Here is a 22,425-nt window from a genome sequence, read left to right as displayed (position 1 = left end):
TAAGTAGTTATAGTATAGTTGTCGTTCACTTAATTTAGAAAATAAATAAGTTATCATATAGATTGGCATACGATAAAATTTATACATTTTTAAGTATTATATTTGCTAATTACATGTTTTGTTTAAAGCAATTATATCAAATAAGAGAGTCATAACATAACACTAAGTCAAAGTACAAATAAAGAAAACAATGAATCATGGCCAACAACGAAAAAAGAACTAAAATTATTCAAAACGAATTCACGAGTGTTATCCGCAATCGTGACAAAATCTCAGACAATGCTGAACTTTGACACGCCTAATTTTTTGCTACGACCTGTTTAGAATCGAAACAACGGATGCGCCTAACATAACCGCGAACAATGTATATTGTATATAATATATGCCCAAGGACGTTTGAGTATAGTGGGGTATACGATAGACCCGCGCGAAGTGGCAGTAAGATCTCGAACGCGGCGAGCGATACTCGTAAATCGAAACGAACTATCGATAAACTATCGACCGACAACCCTCGTGTAGTGTTGCCCTATCACCCTATCTTGAAATACCGTTTGTTTTTGCAAGTTTAAAATAAACATTGAATTAATTCAATTATCTATTTTTATCGCTTTTAGATTGAACATGTATTATTTTGCATAAATACATCAAAATTGTATGTAGATTGATGTAATATATTATACAATCAAACAGTAGTGACATCTAAATTGGGTCAATTATAAATTATAATTTGATATAAATTGATTTATTAACCATTTGACACATATAGATATTATAAAATATATAAGAAATATTACAATTGCCACCTGCGAAATATCTTAATAAATATATAGCTTATTATCAAAACGAATTTTTGAAACAAGCTTGCACAAACACGTTATTTATATAATACTTATAATAATAAGAGTTGATTTGCAAGTATTCGGCATTAATTAGCGGAGTCGGGAGTTTTAGAACATTCTTATCATTGTAAATAGCTTCAGTGATGTCAATTTGATTGCTCTGTGTCGAAATGAATCGTAACAACGTTTTTTTGGTGTGTGCAACACTCACTTGCATCTATTCTGTTACGACCCAGGTGAGAAACCATGCTTTTTATAGACAATTAATAATAGTAGACGTTATACAATCGTTATATACTTATCGAGTAATAATACAAATAGTATTTTCTATATATGAGAGTATCGAATTATCACTGCTGCTTGACCATAGTGGGGAAACCGGCAGGTCAAAGAATCAAAAGTTTGACGACATGTGACCTGACAACCTAAACTTGGCCACTGGGGTGTAATATAACTTTGCAGGAAACCTGTATCCCTGCAGTGGGAATAAATACGGGCTGATGATGATAATATGAGAGTATCTAAATGCTACTATCTATGTAGCTTAAAATGATTCTAACAAATTGATTATTTAGATCCAATAAGATACTTTAATGCTTGTTATTTAATGAAACAATGTTATGATAAGGGAAATTGGGGATGGATAAACATTGTGATCGTTATTTATTAATTGGAATCGAATCGAAAGTATTTGGGTGATGGTCAGGGTCATTACCACTTCGCTTACAGTCGTCAGTATTTTCCTAAATCAAAGATTTTCGAATTTAGTTGTCCACGTCGAAAGTGAAGTGGTTTCTTATCATTATGATTTCTACTCGTTTAAAAGCATTGCCCTCTATCCCAATCTTAATCTATATCCAATCTCTATGCAAGCCTTTGTTACTCATCTTTTTTAAGCAATTATAAAAATATTTTTTCTACTTTTATGTACTTTGTTTAGTTAAGTAATTTGGAAACCTTATATTAGTTGATGTTAAATTTGTAAAATGTACGTGATTATACTGACTACAAAAAGATTTTTCGCAAAGAAAATTTGTTACAATAAGATAAAAAAAAATTAAGAAAAACATATATTCTACCGTGTTTTACATTGAGCTCTTGTTGTGGTTATTTATATAAACGAATGTCAATCTATTTAATTGAACTTTAAAAGGTTATCGAGTGCTCCATTTAATGCCGTAAACATCCCTGTTTTTTTTCTATTATCTATGTAATAAATAACCGAGTAAATGTTATCTTATGTATTGTTTGTTTCAATTTCAAGCTGTTTCCGAAATTGAGAACTCGATGTATTAGTATTGTTTGACTTTTTTGTTAACTCCTCACTGCCTTTTATTATGAATTTTATTATAATTTCTACACTTACTACTTTCTACTTGTCTACTTAGTAATTCAATATTATAATATATTTTTTATAATAATATATATATAACTAGACGCTTATCCCGGCTCCACTCGGATATCAAGATCGCTGTTTTATGCTAAGAGAGCATATAATCGAGATAAAAATAATCCCATCACCCAAGTTACTCATACCCAGTCTGTATTCTAAATTTCATAAAAAATTGTTTAGTAGTTTCAGTGTAATTGACGGACAAACATCCAAACGGACGAACTCACAAATTTATAACATTAGTGTGATAAAATACTGAGATGTAGTTGGGTGTAAAATGCAGATTGAGTAGTTCACTAAATGGACAGTTTAGTCTATACGATTGTCGCGATCCGATTGTTTCAAATATGGTGGGTAATTGATGAATACTTAAGACACATTTTATGTATGAAAAAAAAAAGAAGGGAGGTCTTTCGGTTGATAGAACTTTTAACAAACAGAAGAAGTAGAAAAGAATTAATTACTTTTTGGATAACGATAGTAGAATTTTTATTTAGTATCCGTAACCAAAGGGTAAAACGGGACCTCATTGTTATACTGTGCTACTACTAATATTTCTATCCGTCTATCTGTCTGTCTGTGTCGCAAGGCATACAGCCTTTCATGACCTATACCGGTTATAGCTAGACAGTTGAAGATTTCAAAGATGAAGCATTTATGTTGCCGCTATAACAAAAAAAAAAATTAAGGTTGGCGCGGTCATAGATTGGATGGGTGACCAAATTTTTTCAATTGCACCTTCATGGTACCTTGAGTGACGCGACTCTTTACCGATTATTGTATATTTTTAATGTTTATGAATTCTTAGTATGATAATAGTCGAAATGTTTATTAATTAATTTACTACAAACATCACAGAGCATTGTATTATTATAATTCATAATGCTTATTCATCGCGAATGATTTTCGCATTTCAAAATCATTTAAAACAGGCTATTAGAATGCAAGTTGCACACACAATGTTAATTCGATCTAAATTAACATTAATATATTTCAATATAACAATTTATTTATTGATTTATGTTAAACGGATTTGTTAAAGTTTAGAAACTGTAGAAAAATCTGAGTAGAATTAAGTAACAATTGTATACTATCATTCATCAGTAGCTGTTGACCGCAGCTTCGTCCACGTAGTAAAAACAAATTATCGTCCCCTATTTTATCTCCTTGGTGGTAGAATTTATCGAAGTTTACTTAGTTGATGTCTAAATCTGCATGTCAAATCATCCCGATCGAATCAGTCAGTCAGTACGATTTACCTATCTATTATTAGATTTGATTTGGTTTCCAGGGGTAAAGGCTTACTCATTTCCTTCCTGTATGTAATGGTAGCCCTACTCGACCCTAACTCTTTAATTTTTCCACAGCGAAATTATTAATGTTTCGTCGTCATGGTAAACTTCCTGGACTGTATTTGACTGACTGACTTTGATCGCGATTTATCTCTATATATAGAATTCCCGTGTCACAATGTTAACTACTATACTCCTCCGCAATGGCTAGACCGATTCTCATGAAATTTTGTGTGCATATCGGGTAGGCCTGATGATGAATAGGCCAATATCTAATTTTCATACCCCTAAATGATAGAAATAAGGCAGACTTGCGTAAAAAACGGACATACAGACGGACAGACAAACGGACGTACAGACAGACAGATAAACGGAAAATTATGGAATTAGTAATAGGTATATTTTACCCTTAGGGCAAAAAGCCCTAAAAACATAAGTAATACAATTGAATGTCCCTATTATATATTATTAGAAACGATTGACAAACGTGAAAGTAAAAAAATCTAATTACAAATAAAATGTACCTTTACCTAACGTTGTCATACTATAATTTCTTGGGTGCAAAGGTTTACAAGTTTTCGGAATAAACAACGAAATGCGAAAAATCGATTCGATTCAATCAATTGCAAAACAATAGACGAGGACGCTGGTTATCATAATATTGTTCGCGGTATTTAATATTATTGATTGACGAAATAAAAAGGTTTAGATTGATGAGGTTTATCTACTTTTAGGTTATAAAAATAATAATAAGTTTATATAATTTTCGTTGATAAGCACCTTTAAAGTTAAGAGCCAAGGGAGGTCTTTTTGAAATATTCAATTAAGTCTACAAGAATATTCGGAATGTTAAATGACCTTAAGAAATAGTGCAGTATTAGTAATTTATAAGAATGCTTTGATGGTTGTTTGTAACTCAACCAGCCAAGAACCTCTAAATAAGATTTCAGACCAGTCCAGCGTGGTAGATTATGGCCTGAACTCTCTGCCAAGGGCGGGTTGGTAGATGTCACATGTTGTCAAATTTTTGATACTTCGACATGCCAGTTTCTTCACGATATTTTCCTTGACTGATTCGAGAAAATTTAGAACTGTGTTTCCTGCGAGCTCGCTTGGTCTCGAACCTCCAAGTTTTCTATTGAAGTCCGAGGTCCATTCCGGGTGAATGTGAGAAAAAAACGGAAAAAGGCTAGTTCATAACTATGAAGATAGATTTTTTATTTAGTAATAGCTCTATAACAGGACAAAATGCAATTTATATACATTAAATGTCATATTCGTAATATTAAGGTTATAACAGTTTTTATGCAGTGATAATTGAAATAAAGTAGTGTACTTCCGTTATACTTAGCTTTACTTCCAGTATAGGCGCGGTCTCATTAAGTTGATTTTCTACTTAGTATAGGACATTCCTAACACCTAATATATGTAGACTTTATGGTATTGACTCGAAAGTCTAGAAAGATAGGAAAGAATAAAGGTTAACATAAAGCCTGGTAACCTTCATTTCGCTTTTAACGCTACCCATATATACGTATGGGATATAGTATAGAAGAGATAAGACATAATAAGATAGCCCAAGCCCAAGACATCCTTTTGTGTATGCAAAATAAGAAAATTGGTATCTTTGTAATACATAATAATAAAATTGGTATTTTTCGAAGCAATAAAGCGTAATTCATTTATAAAATTCTATGTTTTATATTTAAGGGTGAATGATCGTTTGATCCTACGCTACTAGTACTTATTATGTTAGTTAACACGACGTTTAGTGCTTTAAATTTCGTTAAAAGTTGAAGTTAGTTATGGCAGTCGCTTAATTTCTTCTTTAATCTTTCTATTAGCAGATAGCAGTTTGTGCGAATGATTTCTATGCACAGGTTAAGGCCACCAAAGTGAACTATTCGAAAGATATAATCGCTAAATCTTAGGTACTTAGGTGACTTTAGAATGTAGGTTTTGTATTTAACACTAAGTATGCTAAAGTCAACACATAATGTGTTATTGGTAAAGTGATTGTTATTTTGTTAAGTTTTTGAAGTCGCTTGACTTCAACAAATGGAGGAAGTATAAATCGACTGTTTATGAATGTTTGTTAACTCATAGCTTGTTACTGGGTGAATCAATTTTTACAATTCTATTTTTATTTAAAAGCCAGTACCTCCCATGTAGTCTCATTTAAAATTGGTGTAGTTCTGACATTTGAAGGTGGAAAAATATATTTTTTTGTTGAAAACAATTATTGCTGTAACGAATCAAATTGAATTCAATACAATATTAGGACGAGCTTATTAAATCTAACCTTATTAAAGTTCGAGAACAAAATAATTATATGGTAAGATTAATAATAATACAAAAAGTAACTAAAAAGGGAAGTTACTCAACAGCAATATATCAAATCACCTCGGTAAACACGTGTAATGATATTTACACATCAATTTAATACTATTTTTTATTTGCCCTAGAAATGTATCCTCACGAATATCATAATTATTAGATTTAATATCAGATTCGTGACTGCTCTGCCCAAATTGGGCACATCACGGTCGAATTTGACAAATTGTTATAACGTACCATCGTTTCGGTTGCGTTATTTTAAACTATTTCGTTGTTTAACAAATAACGTCCATTTTAAATGTGTGAGATAGTGATTGCTTTAATTTGTTTCTAGATTATTTATATTGGTTTATGGTTATAGGTTAAATCTATTTGAAAGGGATAACTATATAGCGTATTTAGCCATAATATGACATAATTATTTTGAACAAAAGTTAAGCCAAGATATTAGCTTTCAAATTATCAGAACTTCACCAAATTTAAATGGGATCACACGGGAGGTACCAGCTTTAAAAAATAATAATAATAATAGTCATAAAAAATAGGTTCACTAATACCTAATGCTAGTTGCATCCCGCGATTTCACCCGCGTAAATCTGTATCCCGTAGGAATATCGGGATAAAAAATTTCTATTTTAGTTGTCCAGCTATCTATGTATCAAATTTCATTGCAATCGATTTAGCAGTTTTTGCGTTAAAGAGTAACAAACGTCCATATATTCATACATCCATCCATACTTACAAACCTTCGCGTTTATGATATTAATAGGATTGTTGGTAGGGTTTGGGAAAGGAACAACGCTGAATGGTTTTTCGAGTTTTTGTTTAAAGTTTCGGTTTGTTAATCAATTTTACATTATAAGCTTTTTGCTATTTCCAATAAACATAACATATATGATCAAATCGAGGGGAGAAATTTAAATCTTAATAAAAAACCACCTTCAATGTTTAAAGCAATAATACATTAAATACTACATAGTCACATACATCAATTATCGATAAAATCGACACTGAAAATGAGTTTTCGCCGAACAAATGTATCGATTCATCGCAATCGATTTTAAATCATCACGTCCCACGGCCATTGGGACATCGGAACCAAAGATAATTCATCTTCACGAGTCGGCGATGATATCGATTTTCGGACTTGTTAAGTAATCGATAATTTATCTCGATTGTAAATGTCATGCGATTGAATTTTAGATAGCGCGTAATGAGTCCATTTTCGATGAATAAGCAGCTATTTAAGTTTGATTTTATAATGTAACAAATAGCTATTATATTTAAAACTTTCTCATGTTATTTTTAAATGGAACTGTTCCTGAGATTAGATGAGAATTAATATTGTAAAAGAAACGATAATTAGAGGTATATTAAAAAAGATTTGCGTTATTTAAATGGCTGTATAAAATAAAAAATAATCATTTTTTACAGAGCCCAGAAATTAAATCGTAGGAACTAGACCTAATTTATATGGGGCCAAGTGGCAGGCACAGGATTGGACATAAAAAAAAATAATCGGATGAATCGTTTCATCGTAAAAAGTTTTGAGAATTGATAACCTCCTTTATTGAAGTCGGTTGATAATTTTATATTATTTGTTTGTCTGAGATTGTGTGTGATATTGTATTGCAATGTTTATGAATACATTTTTATAACAAAGAACTTCCTAATAATTCAAAAATAATTTAAGAATTTTTCCTCAAAAAAATTATAATGACTGTTAGATATTCTGTAAAATCAATTGAAATTATTATTTTCTAGAAGGATACAAGTGAATACGAACCTTCAACACATAACATCGTATCCAAAGACGATACACTCATAAATATAATCAAGTTAACATAAATATATGTCAAGATCGAGTTTGCTGCATGTCACGAAAGGGCAGGCGTTATCATAATAAGTTTCGCAAAGGAGGCAACACGTTGGAAAATGTTAGAAGAGAAGCAATATGTTTATATTGCTGCACAAAATATAGATAAACACTTGTAAACTCTATGGTAAATTTATAATCTGTGGGCCAGCAGCGCCATCTTTAGTTTTTTTATAATTATTTTTTTTTCCTGTCATGGCTTCCCGCTTAGAAGCATTCATTTTGTAAATCTTGTTGAAAAAGAAATAAAAGTTTATGTAACTGATTCCGGACAAGTCTACTTTAATTAACATCACCTCACGCTACACTTTTTCAACAGTTCACACACACAGATAACAGGAAACAAGTAAATTCTGAAGATGTTATTAAAAAAACCCTTTAACCTATTTTTGCGAACACACTCACACTACAGACCATGTCCATTTCCTCACCGTTCCCAATACATTTCTTTATGTCATGCGCCTTGTCAATCCTTTTCTTATCCTTTACTCCTTCAAAGCGGGCAACGCATATATAGCGTCACGGAACCTTACCTCTGCGAGTCACAGGCGGTGGTGATGGCTTACCATCACGCGAACCGCTCGGTTGCCTTATATATAAAAGTTGCCTATTATTTAAAAAAAAGATAGATATCAATATCAAACTTATATAACCCGTCTTTTTGTATCGAGCTAAATACAATAGTTAACAACGAAATATGATAAAATAACAAACACTCCAAATAAAATAAGATGTGAAAAGTTAAAAGTGCGGAGGGTACTTATTTCAATGAAAGTGGTGTGAAATAGCATGATAAGGTAATTACATATAAAACTGTTTTACAAATATATTATAATTAAGAATCTAATAAATAAAATAGCAACTCAATTCCTACATCATCATCATCAGCCCATATATGTTCCCACTGCTGGGACACAGGCCTCCTTTGAGGGTTCAGGCCATAATCCACCACGCTGGCCAAGTGCGGGTTGGCAGATGTCACATGTCGTCGAACTTTTGATTCTTGGACATGCCGGTTTCCTCACGATGTTTTCCTTCACCGTTTTAAGCAGTGGTGATGTTATTCACATGTGCAGATAAATTGAAAAATCAATTTATTTCCTGCACGCTTGCCCCGGTCTCAAACCCCGACTTATCGATTTTGAAGTCCGAGGTTCTCACCACTGAGCCACCACTGCTTTTAATTCCTACAGCTAATGCAAATAATAATTTTGCACAAAAAGAGTAATTCTGTAAATACCTCATCGACGGTTAATTTCGTATACATATTATGTATAAATTTTAAACACAGATAATATAATATTATATTAGTTTAAATAATGACTTAAATTACTGTAATAACTTTACAAATAAAGTAAACACATTGCATGTGAAACAATTTTAATGGAATGGCATTAGGCAATATTAAATCATAATATGTTTAATGAAGATGATCGTCTCCTACAGTGGTTATCGCGTGAGCGTAGAACCGAGGAGTCTTGGGTACAATTCCCGGTGGAAAAAAAAACGTCTCGGTCTGGCAGGACACAGAAGGCTGATTGTAATTTAAAAAAATATATTTATCAAGAAGCTAAAGGTGTTTTCAGCTATTTTGTACTAGTTTTCGCCTGCGACGTCACTCGTATTCTTTTCAGTTTTCGCGTTACATATGTGAAATTGCCACAGAATGACAGACTTTACTTCGTATATGAGTACAAAATTAAGCTACTGTGAACGTCATACTATATATGAGTTATTTAGTTGAAAAATATAAATATACATACAATATTTATTTTCATTATTTATTCATCAGATAAATACGAAAGAAAAGTTACAATAATTATAAGCTAACTAATACTTAAAATGATATTAAAATAATGCATTCTAACCCATAAATAATCCATAAAACCCTATAAACCACAGATAATATAATACTTTACCAGATATAAACATAAAACACAGAGTACATAATGAATGTCCTACAAAATATTAAAAAGAAAACGTTTAATTAAAATCTTATATCCTTAACACTATATATATACAAACTTCCACAATCCATAATAAGATCATTTCCCTTCCTCTATCAAACCTGTTTGTTACCTTTAGCCTTACTAAGGTTGGTAACAGTATACATATTCACATAAACTACTTTTTAAACAGAATTAATATATTTTTAACTAACCTTATGTACTCGAAGGACACTACCTCAGACAGACAAACATTTTGTTCGAGATCCACTAGTCTACCGGGCTACGCAGGCAGGTCTAGTGGTAAATAACACTATGGTAACAAAACTAAAATGCATCTGTACCATCCTATCCTACTTCCTACTAATCTTATCTTATACCTTTAAACGAGCAATTCTTGTATATATATATATATATATATATATATATATATATATATATAATTGGAATCTCGGAATCGGCTCCAACGATTTTCATGAAATTTAGTATATAGGGGGTTTCGGGAGCGATAAATCGATCTAGCTAGGAATCTTTTTTAAAAAATGTCATATTCGTGTTTTTTTTCCTGATATCTATTGGTGAATAATAATACTATTTTGCTTCGTAGATAGCTGGACAACTGAAATAACACATAGGCACTTTTTATACCGATATTCCTGTGGGATACGGACTTACGCGGTTTCAACCGCGTGTCACAGCTAGTATTAATATTATAAATGCGAAAGTTTGTAAGGATGTGTGTGCGTTTGTTGCTCTTTTACGCAAAAACTAATGAACCGGTTGCAAATGAAATTTGGAAAAATCATAAGGCAACTTTTTATCCCGATATTCCTACGGGATACGGACTTACGTGGATGAAACCGCGGGGCGCAGCTAGTAATCCATAAGAAGGAAATAAAGAAGTATTGCAAAATAAGTAAGTAAGTCAGCAATTGAAGAAACTTACTTGCTTTCCGCCCGCGTCTACACCACGTAGTAGTATAATAGTGGAAGAACTATTAAAGTTTTGTCTTCTGTAAGAAAATGATTTTCTAAAAATACAAACAGATCCGACAAATCTTGTCTAGTCAAATCTAGTCAAAATTTAAACACTTAAAATGTTTAGAGTCGTAAAAAATAGGAAAACTTATTTCCTATTTTTTTAAAGAACATCCTATGAGTTGCAAACACAACGAAAAAGCATTAGAGAGATCACGGAAATGGTACCTGTGTTTAGTAGAACCAGTAGGTACGTTGTTAACTCAGAGACCAAACCACTGGTCAAATTCACAGATATCCTAATAAGTCGTGATTCGTCATCTTTCCGTCTTAGTCATATGATTCACTTCCAAAAATATTTTAAACTTATGTGAAACTTGTATAATGGATATTATAAAATTCGGTTAAAGTTAAATTTGTTAGCAGTTTGGCTAATAATTGCGTACGAGCACGTAATTAAAACAAACACTATTAAAGTTTATTTATCTTCGAATCGGCAGATTTCTGCAACAGGAGGACCGGTTTTGACGGTACTTTCACTAGGATAACCTTAAGATATATGTATGTTGTTCGTTGTTTATATTCAAAAAAGCTAACCAGGGATGACTGAAAAACGTTTCGACGCAGTTAAAATGTCATTAAATTGTAACATCTCTTTGGACCTAAATTGCGCAAAAATTAACAAAAGGTCTCTTACAAACAAAAAGGGTCTAACATGGTCTTATAAGTTTATTTACATACATTATTTATCTACATCTGTACCTAACATACACAATACCTCCAATTTTTTAGTTACAATACTATAATATTATAATAAAACGCGCTTTTTTAAATTTATGATCAAGAGCCGATACATAGTCCAGTCCGTAGATAATTAAAACAAGTATAATATGCGAATTTGTAAATGTATGTCTATGTATTTATATGAAATTCTTGATTCCATTTTCGTTCTTAATGCTAAATAGATTACTGGAAAGATCATAAATTATTTTTCAGTTAAGTGTTTTTTTTATTGATTCCATATTATTATTCTGTTAAATATAAGACTAGCTTTTGCCCACGGCTTCGCACGCGTTTAATCAGACTAGTTTAATAGATGTTATTATACATATAAACCTTCCACTTGAATTACTCCATCTAGTTAAAAAAAAAACCATCAAATCCGTTACGTACTTTTAAAGTTTTAAGCATACAAAGGGACATATGTACAGAGAAAGCGACTGTTTTATACTATGTAGTGATACTCGTATTACAATGCTGGATACAATGTTCCGAAACGGCTGGACCGATATTTCATGAAATTTTATGTGCATATCGGCTAGGTCTGAGAATGGGAACACATCTATTTATACCCCTAATGGGTCAGCTAATATTGTATAAAATAATAGAAACATACCATCGTAAAGATTAAACAACAGAAGTGTTTTAAATTCATTTATTCATCAATGTATTATATTTATGTTTATTTTGTTTTGATTCAGGTTATTGTTGGTCGGTAAGCGAACAATAGCTTGTAATGGTTACATTAAGTTACGTAAATAATACTGCGGCCGATAACAAACCATGAATTTTTGGTCTTCAGTGAATGCTATACTATACTGGGATATAGTTGTTGCTAATCAATATTAATATGATAATGACATAAGCTAATTATGGTGTGCTTACTTGATTTGATATGTTTATTTTCCGTATCGATAATTTAGGGGGTTAGTTTGAAACAATTTAAAAAGAATGGTATCATGAATATAGATTGACGGAATATTATATTTGGGTATTTGGGTTTATTTTTTTTTTCTATAAAAGATAAACGCCAATTTTTTTACCGCAAACGAGGAATTATGATAAATTCGTAAATGATACATGTAAATACTAATGTATTCTATTCACCTATTGTAATCAATAAGTGAAATACTATAGTTTAATAGATACATCATTACCATCATCCACTCAATGATGATGTCTCGAAACTGGTAGTAATCAAGTGCATGTTTTTACAAATTAAATAAAAACACATATAACTAGTGAGTGCCATTTTTATTCATCTACACTGTTATTATATAGAGGAAAGTCTTGTATTTTTGTGTTAAGTTAGTAACGTTTTCACACTAAAACAACTGGACCGATATAAAAATTCATTCAGTTTTAGAAAGCTGCAACTTCACTGAGTGACATAGGCTATATATGTACCATTGGCGCAGCCCGGGCAGACAACTAGTATAGAGAATACTAGCTGTCTGTAGACTATATAAACGCATGAATAGAATATATAAACGCATGTTTTAAATAACAACACAAATTCAAAGGCAACAAATAAAACTTAAAAATAGAAGCATATAGCATCCCTTGGACCGCAGTTTTGTGTGACCTTTACTGGTCATACCGGTACAGTTGTTTGACCACATCGCACATAGCATGTTCGATTGTCATCATGTGACATAGAAAGTAACACATGTTGCTTTGGATAGTATGAAAAACGATGTAATCGCGGGGTTTGAAACAGAACTGTTAGCAATTATTACGTAATAAAGATTTATAGCAGTGGTGGTTCAGCGGTGAGGACCTCGGACTTATAGTCGATAAATCGGAGGTTCGAGGCCGGGCGAGCACCTAGTAAATCCCCCACAGAAGACCGGCGTGAAATAGCATACTGCTTTGTTTCGTTCGGTGAATGGGGAAGCCGGAGGCCTATATCCTTTTCCTTACTCTTCCCAGTCATTTTCTTTCTTGCTCTTATCAATCCTTTCTTAATCCTTTATTTTAAGGAACTTAGAAGCAGAACTGGCCTAACTTATCTACCTGGTCAGCCAGGTAAATAACTAAGGTCTTAAGACATTCATAAAATTTATCTGTTTATAAAATATAACAAATTCAACGTATATTCAAAATTCTCACAACTTTTTGTGGGCACGATTCTATGTTTTTCTCTATTTTCGAGCCTTTTTTAGAACGAGGCGTACGCTTGTAGTAAAGTAGTTTTAGAATCAATAAAACGATTTAAATCTATGTAGTTTTTTTATTATGCAGTTCGGCGACCCATTGTTTTTTATACTTACTATGTCAGAACGGGATTTTTACTATGGTAAATGTATATTTATAGTCACTACATAGTATAAAGCAAAGTCCCTTCCCGCGTCTGTATGTATGTATGCTTAGATCTTTAAAACTACTCAGCGGATTCTGATGGGGTTTTTATAAATAGATAAACTGATTCAAGAGGAAGGTAGTGTGATATAAAAATGAAAACCGCTGACTTGTACACGTAGATAGGCAAGGTTTATGTTGATAAACAGGGAATTAAACGAAATCAAAGAGGAGGTCATAATCAGGTTATGTACAAAACTATAAGAACATTAATTTCCTATTATGATAGTATTTATACTTTGATGAATCAAAAAATGACAATTTAAAAGTTTCTTGAAATGGATTTATATTCATGTAACTCTTGTTGTTTTAGCATTAAGGACTTCTAGAAAAATCTAGAAATAAATACACGTGTTAGCGCCACCAGGATGTTATACTAACCTACGAGGATCATAAGACTATAAAATAAGATTTATCAAATTTATAGTTTAGTTCGTATAGATGGCATAATCAAAAAAACCTACACCAAGCCATTAATAAAGTTGTAGTAATAATTTTCCGATGAATGTCTCATATTTTAGTTATTTAATATAGAATTGTATTTTGTCTGATCTAGCAATTAGTCATGGTTAAGTTACCTCAGATTTGGTTAGTTTTTATATTTGTTAATTGTTTTGACGCAAACGAGATACGTTTTTCTATAACGTCGAGTGTAACGTTATACTTAAAAGAATGTGTCTTTTTTAATGAGATTTTGTGACAGTTTCAATCGCCTCCGAGACATAGAGGGATCGTCACATCTTATTGGAAGTCAGCATTACTTCTAATAATTCGAAATTTAAAATCTAAAAAAAATTATTTGCATGTCGCTAGTCGAGTATTTATTAAACATTTTTAATAAACACATATAGTCCATATTCTAGTATAGATATACATATGGTTCTATACGGTTATGTATACTTCCACCATATCTTATAATTTCTAAGGCATCTTTATTATTTGTTAACTTGCAATTGTATGAGAAAAAGCAAAGGTCAAGGTCACAGACATTCTTAAAAGTGGTCACATCTCACACCTGTGTAATAAAAATCCTGTTTTCATATATTAAAAAGGAAGTCTCTTGTAAAAAAACGTTTTTATAATTTTGGAGCAAAAAAAGGATAAAAAATGCCAAACGTAACACGAGACACTTTTAGTGTTTCCATCTATTTCATTTTGGTCTATTAAGCTTTTTCATGCGGTAAATACCGTACTTATATATATTTTATTATACTTTGACGTTCTCTTTATAGAGCTTTGATACTTTCAATAACTATAACATTATATTTTCTAAAATTATTTACAAAATTTCTATAATAAAATTCATAAACGCAGAATGAATCATTGATTATACGTAGGTAATAATTGTAGGCGTAGTTAACCTACGAGTAGTCTTCGTAAGTAAACTTTATGAGTGGTTTCAATTTCATAGATTTACTTAATGATAGCCCGAGAGGCTTGGCCTTGGATATCCAAACTCTTGTCACCATATTTAGACAGACGGCAATGTTGTTTACAAAGTGGATGATTTTATGATTGATTTCGATTATGCCAAAAAAATCTTGTTACTTTTTTGTATCGTATGAACTGCTCAATGAATTTGGGGGATCTTCTTATATATAAAATTCTCGTGTCACAATGTTAGTCTCTATACTCCTCCGAAACGGCTTGACCGATTCCTCTGAAATTTGGTAAGCATATTGGGTAGGTCTGAGAATCGGCTAACATCTATTTTTCATACCACTAAACGATAAGAGTAAGGCAGAACAGCGTTTGCCGGGTGCAGCTAGTTTTATTTATAAATATGCACGTTGGAAAAATATAGGCGTACATGTGTGTGATCTACTTTGTGAAACGGGATGAACAAATGGCAGGCGGTTCTTTTATGTGAAAGTGGGTGCTTCACCTGATAGTAACCGATCACCACCGCCCATTTACATTTGCCAAGAAAGGGTTTCTGCAAAACGTTGCTCGCTGTTTAGATAAAGAACAAAAATAGAATATTGGAATATAGGAATGGACCGGGAATTCTGCTATAATTACCATAAATACAGAATAATAAAACGCGGACTTTAAAGCTGGTTATATAAATTATTCTATGGTGTTATCTAAGTCATGTACAGGGTCATGAAATCTATCAAGTCTCTATAAGCAAAAATGAGGCAATAAAACACGGTCAAATTGATAACTCCCTCCTTTTTTAAAGGTTGAAAATACGTTATTAAATCACTATACGTAATGACATTTTATAATAGCCCCCAAACAACTAAATTACAGTCCAATAAGTGTTATTATAAACAACAAAACATATAAAACAATTCCGTATAAGTAAATGTAACTGTCGTTATATAAGAAACGCAACTTGCATCTAAATAAGGTCATCTGGTCAAAGATGCTAGTTGCTCGCCTCCCTCTTCGGTTATCCGCAAATATTATTGGTATGAAAGTAACTTACGCTTATAAACTACTAGCTGCGCCCCGCGGTTTCACCCGCGTAAGTCCGTATACCAAAGGAATATCGGGATATAAAGTTGCCTATATGTTATGTCCAGCTGTCTACGTAACAAATTTCATTGCAATCAGTTCAATAGTTTTTGCGTGAAAGAGTAAAAAAACATACAGTAAATAAACATATCCTAACAAACTTTCGCATTTATAATATTAGTAGGATAGGACTAGCAAACCGTAGCTCTATGTGATAAGCTTACGAAACTATGAAAGTATATTTGGCGATCATAATGTTTTTATTATAAACGTATTTTAATTAGAATGTGTTTGACATAAAGTTTTGTATTAAATTATCTATATGGTGGTAATCGTTTCAAAATCAGTTGCGTATACGTCGATTAAGCGGATAAATAGACAGATGAATGAACCGACGATGACCTTTAATGTCGGCCACACACAATCACAGGTATTCGCAGGCTATAGCCAGCAGTATATAGCCTCCTCGCTATCTTTAGACACAAATATAGTGTTATAAGATCACTTTGTTGCTAGGCGAAAGAATAACGAACGCAATTTCCTATACATAAAGAAATTGTTGTGTTCACTTTTCGGGATCAAAATATACCTGTTTAATAAAGGATATTAATTAAAAGTTTCATTATAGTCGAATTGCTTCTTTTTCCCGGCTTCACTTAGTGATATATAGATTCTAGACATAGTCATTTTATAGTTCAACTGCGAAAAATACACACAGCTTTCGCATTTATAATACAAGTAGGATAATGTACGAAGCTTCAAGTCGGCCTTATTATGCAACTGAATACTAAAATAGCAGGATTATAACGTTCAACAGAGAATATAAACTATCGCTAAGGTACTATGTTGCGACACAGTTTGGTAACAATTGGACGGTTAGAATCTGGAATTAGCTGACCAAAGATTGGTTAGAGTAATCCCCAGGCGCTGTCCGAATAGGGGGACAGGGGTCACAGGTCCCATGACGCCAAATATTCTTAACTACATAAAAATAAATATAAGATTTTTTGCTCAATCGCGATGCTTGAAATACATACATAATACATATTTTGTACCATCTAATCTCCTAAACGCCTAGTCCGTTTTGTGACGATTAAATAACTTGACACGCGGACAAAGTCACGGGTCAGACTTTTATAAAATAAAAATAGCCCAGACGTAAAAACACATTACGGACCTAGCATACGAGTTTGTAGAATACTTTATTGCGACAATTTGTCACCACGTGACTTTTTATAGCCTTAAACCGGTTTCGGAATTGTCATCAATGTCCAAACAAAACGTTTGTATATAAATTTTGTTTAAAAATTTGATTTTACTTTCATTGGAATGGCGAGAAATTATGATCAAATCGAGAACGCTTTATCAAGAATTGGGCCAGTTTGCACTGAGGATGGTATCACATCCCCAGAAGTTCGGCGTGAAATAGCATGTGAAAGCTGTGTTTCGTAGGGTTAGCGGAGGCCCGTATCCTTATCCTCACCTTAAAAATGTTCATGGAGGGGAGGGGGGGATGAAACACCATCGGCGATCCATATACAACATTTATACAACTTAAGATGGACCTATACAAAAAAAAATTCTGTACATGACCTTGGATCTATTTTATTGAGTATAGTAAATTGTAAAATGTGTCAAATTGATCGTACAATTTCGATGCTAACTTTATCTAGAATTCGTCATAAATAACTTGCGTAGGTGTAAAGACGATCGATTATTTCCCAATACCATTTAGAAGAGCAATATAATGAATTTATTAACTTGTAAATGATAAAGAATAGAATCGTTTCAATACCATTGTATCACTTTTACTTCTTTAGTATATTTGATGGAGCTATTTTTTTTTCTAGGTGACATTTTCGGAATTAGATGATTGTAAAAATACCATTTTGTCTGGTATTTTAAGTGTTTATTCATTCTTTATTGAAGGATTTATTTCTTTATGGGTCATTTACGCATGTAAATAGCGGGGTTTATTTTAAAAAGGCATAGTGACAGGCACTGTATGGACATACATTACAACATAATTTGATATAGGACATGATGTTGTAAGAATATATTGTATTTGAAATACCCGGTTATTTAAGCGTTTTGTCAACATTTTCATCTATATTCATTATTCTAAATTGTTTTTTATATGATCTTTAAAATAACTAAAGATCGAGTAATCAGATAGATTAGTCTATAATAGTTTTAATCGGGATACTGAGGTTTGTTTTCTATTGCGTATATTTATAAAAGCTCAAAAATCGAAAACGCGTTACGAGCGATATCGTTACAAATACGACACGTAGATCACGTTGTGGCTCTTTTCTTTCAATATGAGTGTTTAGCCTTTGAGCGTAACATAAACCTGTACACCTAATTACCTATACAAACTGTTTAGGAATCATTGTGTATACAGAAGCAATACAATTAAATCTTAAACCGTATCACATTACACAAACATGCCGCAACACAGTATCAAACACAGAGAGAACAATAACTTCGTACTTATCGAACCGTTAGAGCGTGCTTTTCTCAGTATAAGAAAACAATGAACGAAATTCTACTTATCTCTGCATCTAGAGGGTTGGGAAATCCGAGCGTTTTTGGAGGTTTCCCGTGGGATTGGTTTATTTCTATATCTAAATGGCCGTGGGACCCAAAGCTATTTAACTGTTGATTGACCAATTAGGAGCATTTCGTTTCAGGTATAAATTTGATTTTGCACATTTAAAAGGACTATCTAATACAGCGAGTAAAATGGAAAGATATATAGCTCAGAGTAGCTATAGCTAAGAGTCGGAATCTTTTCTAAGAAAGATGAAACCTGCTGTCAGTATACTCTATATAGACCTATGTAAATTTAGTATCGTGTAATCCTTACACAGATATCCAAGAAGTACCTAAGTCCTTATTGCATCAATGTTGCTTTACTGGGAACTCAGAACTCGTCTATAACGAAATAGATTGTTATACAAACTACTTATTTTTTGAGCTAGTATTCCCTAAGATATAGTTGAATACATGCAAGTAGGCTCCTCCCTCCTTTATTTACTCCATAGTTACGTGATCTAGGAAAAACAATAGTCGCCTATTACTGTACCTTAATTACATTGTTGTCCCTCGAAATCTTCTCTGCTAACTCTTATACAATCTGAAACCCGGAAGGTGCGATCTATTTTAGCGTGTTAACGATTATCCAAGCCTTCCGTTTCACGTAACTCACGAATGTTATGTAAACTAATTGTGATTGGGTTTGCTGAGTACGGGAATGTGCCACTTAGGCAAGTAAATTTGACGATACGGGAGTGATGTTTCAGGGTTTATGTATGTGTGTTAATTTTCCCATTCAATGTATTCTGGTATGTGTGTGAGTTTTGTTTTAATGCGCGGACTTATGGGAATGGTAAATGTTTGTCGATCTGCGATATTTAGACTTGAAATAACCTACATAGATTGTGATAGATTGTGAAAAAACATTCAACATACGATGAAAATGGGAAGCGAGTGATTGTATCTAGTTATTCTTCTTAAATATATTTATTTATTTATATTCTAACCATGTTATTGTTCAATATAATATTCAACGCGTGTGACTAATTTCAGGTATTCTTACAGCTAATCAATACATTTATAGCCTAGTTTAATAGATGATGATTCAATCATTTTACATTTCTATGTTTTTATCGTCAATGTTTATGCTCTTGTGTAATTAATTGCCGTCCTTATAATGTTTACATAGCGCAGACAATATTTCCGGTATCCATTGAATGAATTTAATAATCGTATGTGAGAATTACTGTCAGTTTGACAAGTGTAGTAAATGCGTGCTATTATATTATGAAGCCCGTTCTATTGTAAAATGATACTTTTTGAAACAAAAATTGTGTATCAACTTTAATTAAATATTATGTACTTTGTGTAATTACTTTCTAGAAACTGTGTTTCGTCATTGATACAATTTAATTTAATCAACTCTATAGGTACGTAGATAATTAATTTTTAATATCTACATTTTAATAAGCTACGAAATCATTTTTCTTTTTATATATTACTTGATTATATATATCTCAATAATAAAGTCTCAATTTTAACCTTAAATTTAACATGTACTTTAAGCTGTCTTCTAAATTATTATGTAAATAAATGTACTTATAAATAAATTAATAAAGCGCATACGCTACGCCTCCTCATTTACACGTTTTTGTAGCTTCACCTATATGTTTTTATGTAACCGAATCCCAATTTAAAATTTATTATATTTTTTTTTTGCCATCATCGGCAATGGAGCTGGTGGATCACCTGATGGTAAACGTTTCCATTACCCATGATGATTCGGAGAAGCGTAAGGTTGTTTAAAGATCTTACTGTTTCACAAATGGATTGTCGACTTTAAATGAATGATTGAAGAAAGGATTGAAAAGAGGAGTAAAGAAAAGGACTGGAAAGGGTTAAGAAAAGGAAACTGGCCTGGGACTCAATTGATCTAATTCAAACTGTGTAAACAATTCAAAGATCGGTGATATGACAGAATTTAATAGTTTCCTCACCTATGCTCTGTATGAAAAATGTTACATTTGATCTATCTTTAAAGCGTGTTTGTTAAAACTAAATTTATTGTATGTATATATGTAGTTCTCGGTTACTATCTCTGCCCGATAATAATTTAAATAAACTGTTACAGGCCGGCAGCCGAGTCAAGATTCCTGCCACTCGGTTCACGTGTCAAGGTCGCGCGGCAGGCTACTACGCTGACGTAGACACCGGCTGTCAGGTGAGTGTTCACTTTCACTTGCTGATAATCTTTTTTAAAGAATAAAATGTATCTATACCTACCTGGAAGAAACTTGTTCCCACGACACAGGGTGTCTTAGTATGGCAAGGGTTTCAATTTCTGTATGTCACAATATTTTTTGGAAAATTAATTATTTTTTATTATTATTAATATATAGAGCACAATGGCGACTGATCTGTCAAAGCACAGCCCAAAGTACTATGACGATTTGACTGGAATTTGACACGCAAATGTGTATGAAAAAATGTGTAAAACTAAGGTGTAGGAATCCGCTAAGAAAGGATTTTGATAAATTCTACCCTCAAGTGCATAAAATGGGGTATAAAAGTTTGTACCATAAAAAATTATTATGATAGAACAATATAAGGCAAAACTGTGAAGAGGAATGCCTAAGAAAATACATTTCTCCATATTCATAGGAGTGAATTCTAAGGTCAAGACTCCCGCCGCGGCTCGAACGATTTTAATTAATACTCGTTTAACGAGATTTGTTTTTGCGTTTTTATCAAGCTCTTTTAGAAAAGATATTATTGTAGATGCCCTCATAATGATGGGTTATGAACAAGATTATTTTTCAAGGACAACTTGAAGAACCTAGATACAACTAAATTATACATATAATTACCTCTATTTATAGGAATTGTAGTAGTTACAATGTGAGTATTTGTTATTTCGAAATAGAACAATATAACTTCATGGTTCAAACATTCATCCTCTGTTTTATCTCCTTAGGAGTTGAGTTATATCAAAATTCTTTCTTAGTGGATGCTTGCATCATTGTTTGGGCTGTGCGTTGATAGATCAGTCAGTCCTTTGCGTTTTATATTTGTGTGTATGTGAAGTGGGGGCTTAGTGGTAAGGTCCTCGGACGTAAAATCGAGAATTGGGATTTCGGGACCAGGTAGCTGTGCAGGAAATAAAAACGCATCACCACTGCTCAAAACGGTGAAGGAAACATCGATCGGATCGGTTCGGACCGGCATGTCTAAGAATCAAAGTTCGACGACATGTGACATCTGCCAACATACACTTGGCCAGCGTGGTGGATTATGAACCTGACTCGAAACGAACGACAGTTATTTTTGATCTAGTTTCGATTCAAATAAAAGAAAAAAACAAGTAGCTTAAAATTTAAAAATCTTCAATTGTATAAAACTAGATGGTGATAAAAGAACGTACAGTGCCACCAACTTATCTCTGAAATGAAGGGCGTCGCCTCCGTCACTTCAGTGTAACCTTTAGAGTAATATTTAACCTTTAGAACAATATTCTGGGTGTTCACTTAAAAAAGATCGGATGTTTAATAATTCAAATTTAAAAAGATAGAAATAAAAGACGCAGAGCAACTGTTGAAGTAGTCAACAATGACAATTCAATAAT

The 22,425-nt window shown here is 32.5% G+C and overlaps 1 protein-coding gene across 8 annotated transcripts in view; it reads left to right on the top strand.

Annotated features, from left to right (window-relative positions):
- The first annotated feature begins 412 nt into the window (after positions 1–412).
- Positions 413–22,425, top strand: part of LOC119833911 — a 36,983-nt gene continuing 14,970 nt past the window's right edge. The window contains exons 1-3 of one of the 8 annotated variants that reach the window (XM_038358134.1): positions 413–549; positions 917–1,075; positions 20,935–21,024. In XM_038358134.1, the coding sequence (XP_038214062.1) occupies positions 1,010–1,075; positions 20,935–21,024 (156 nt within the window). In that variant the 5' untranslated portion in view covers positions 413–549; positions 917–1,009. Of the gene's footprint in view, positions 550–766; positions 1,076–20,934; positions 21,025–22,425 lie in introns of all 8 variants that reach the window. The other 7 variants (XM_038358142.1, XM_038358136.1, XM_038358137.1 and 4 more) reach the window with 7 other exon arrangements.

Source organism: Zerene cesonia, chromosome 18 (genome assembly GCF_012273895.1).
Source record: "Zerene cesonia ecotype Mississippi chromosome 18, Zerene_cesonia_1.1, whole genome shotgun sequence".
Classification (NCBI taxonomy): domain Eukaryota; kingdom Metazoa; phylum Arthropoda; class Insecta; order Lepidoptera; family Pieridae; genus Zerene; species Zerene cesonia.
Note: the sequence above shows the minus strand (reverse complement) of the source record. Positions and strands in the feature narration are given on the sequence as shown.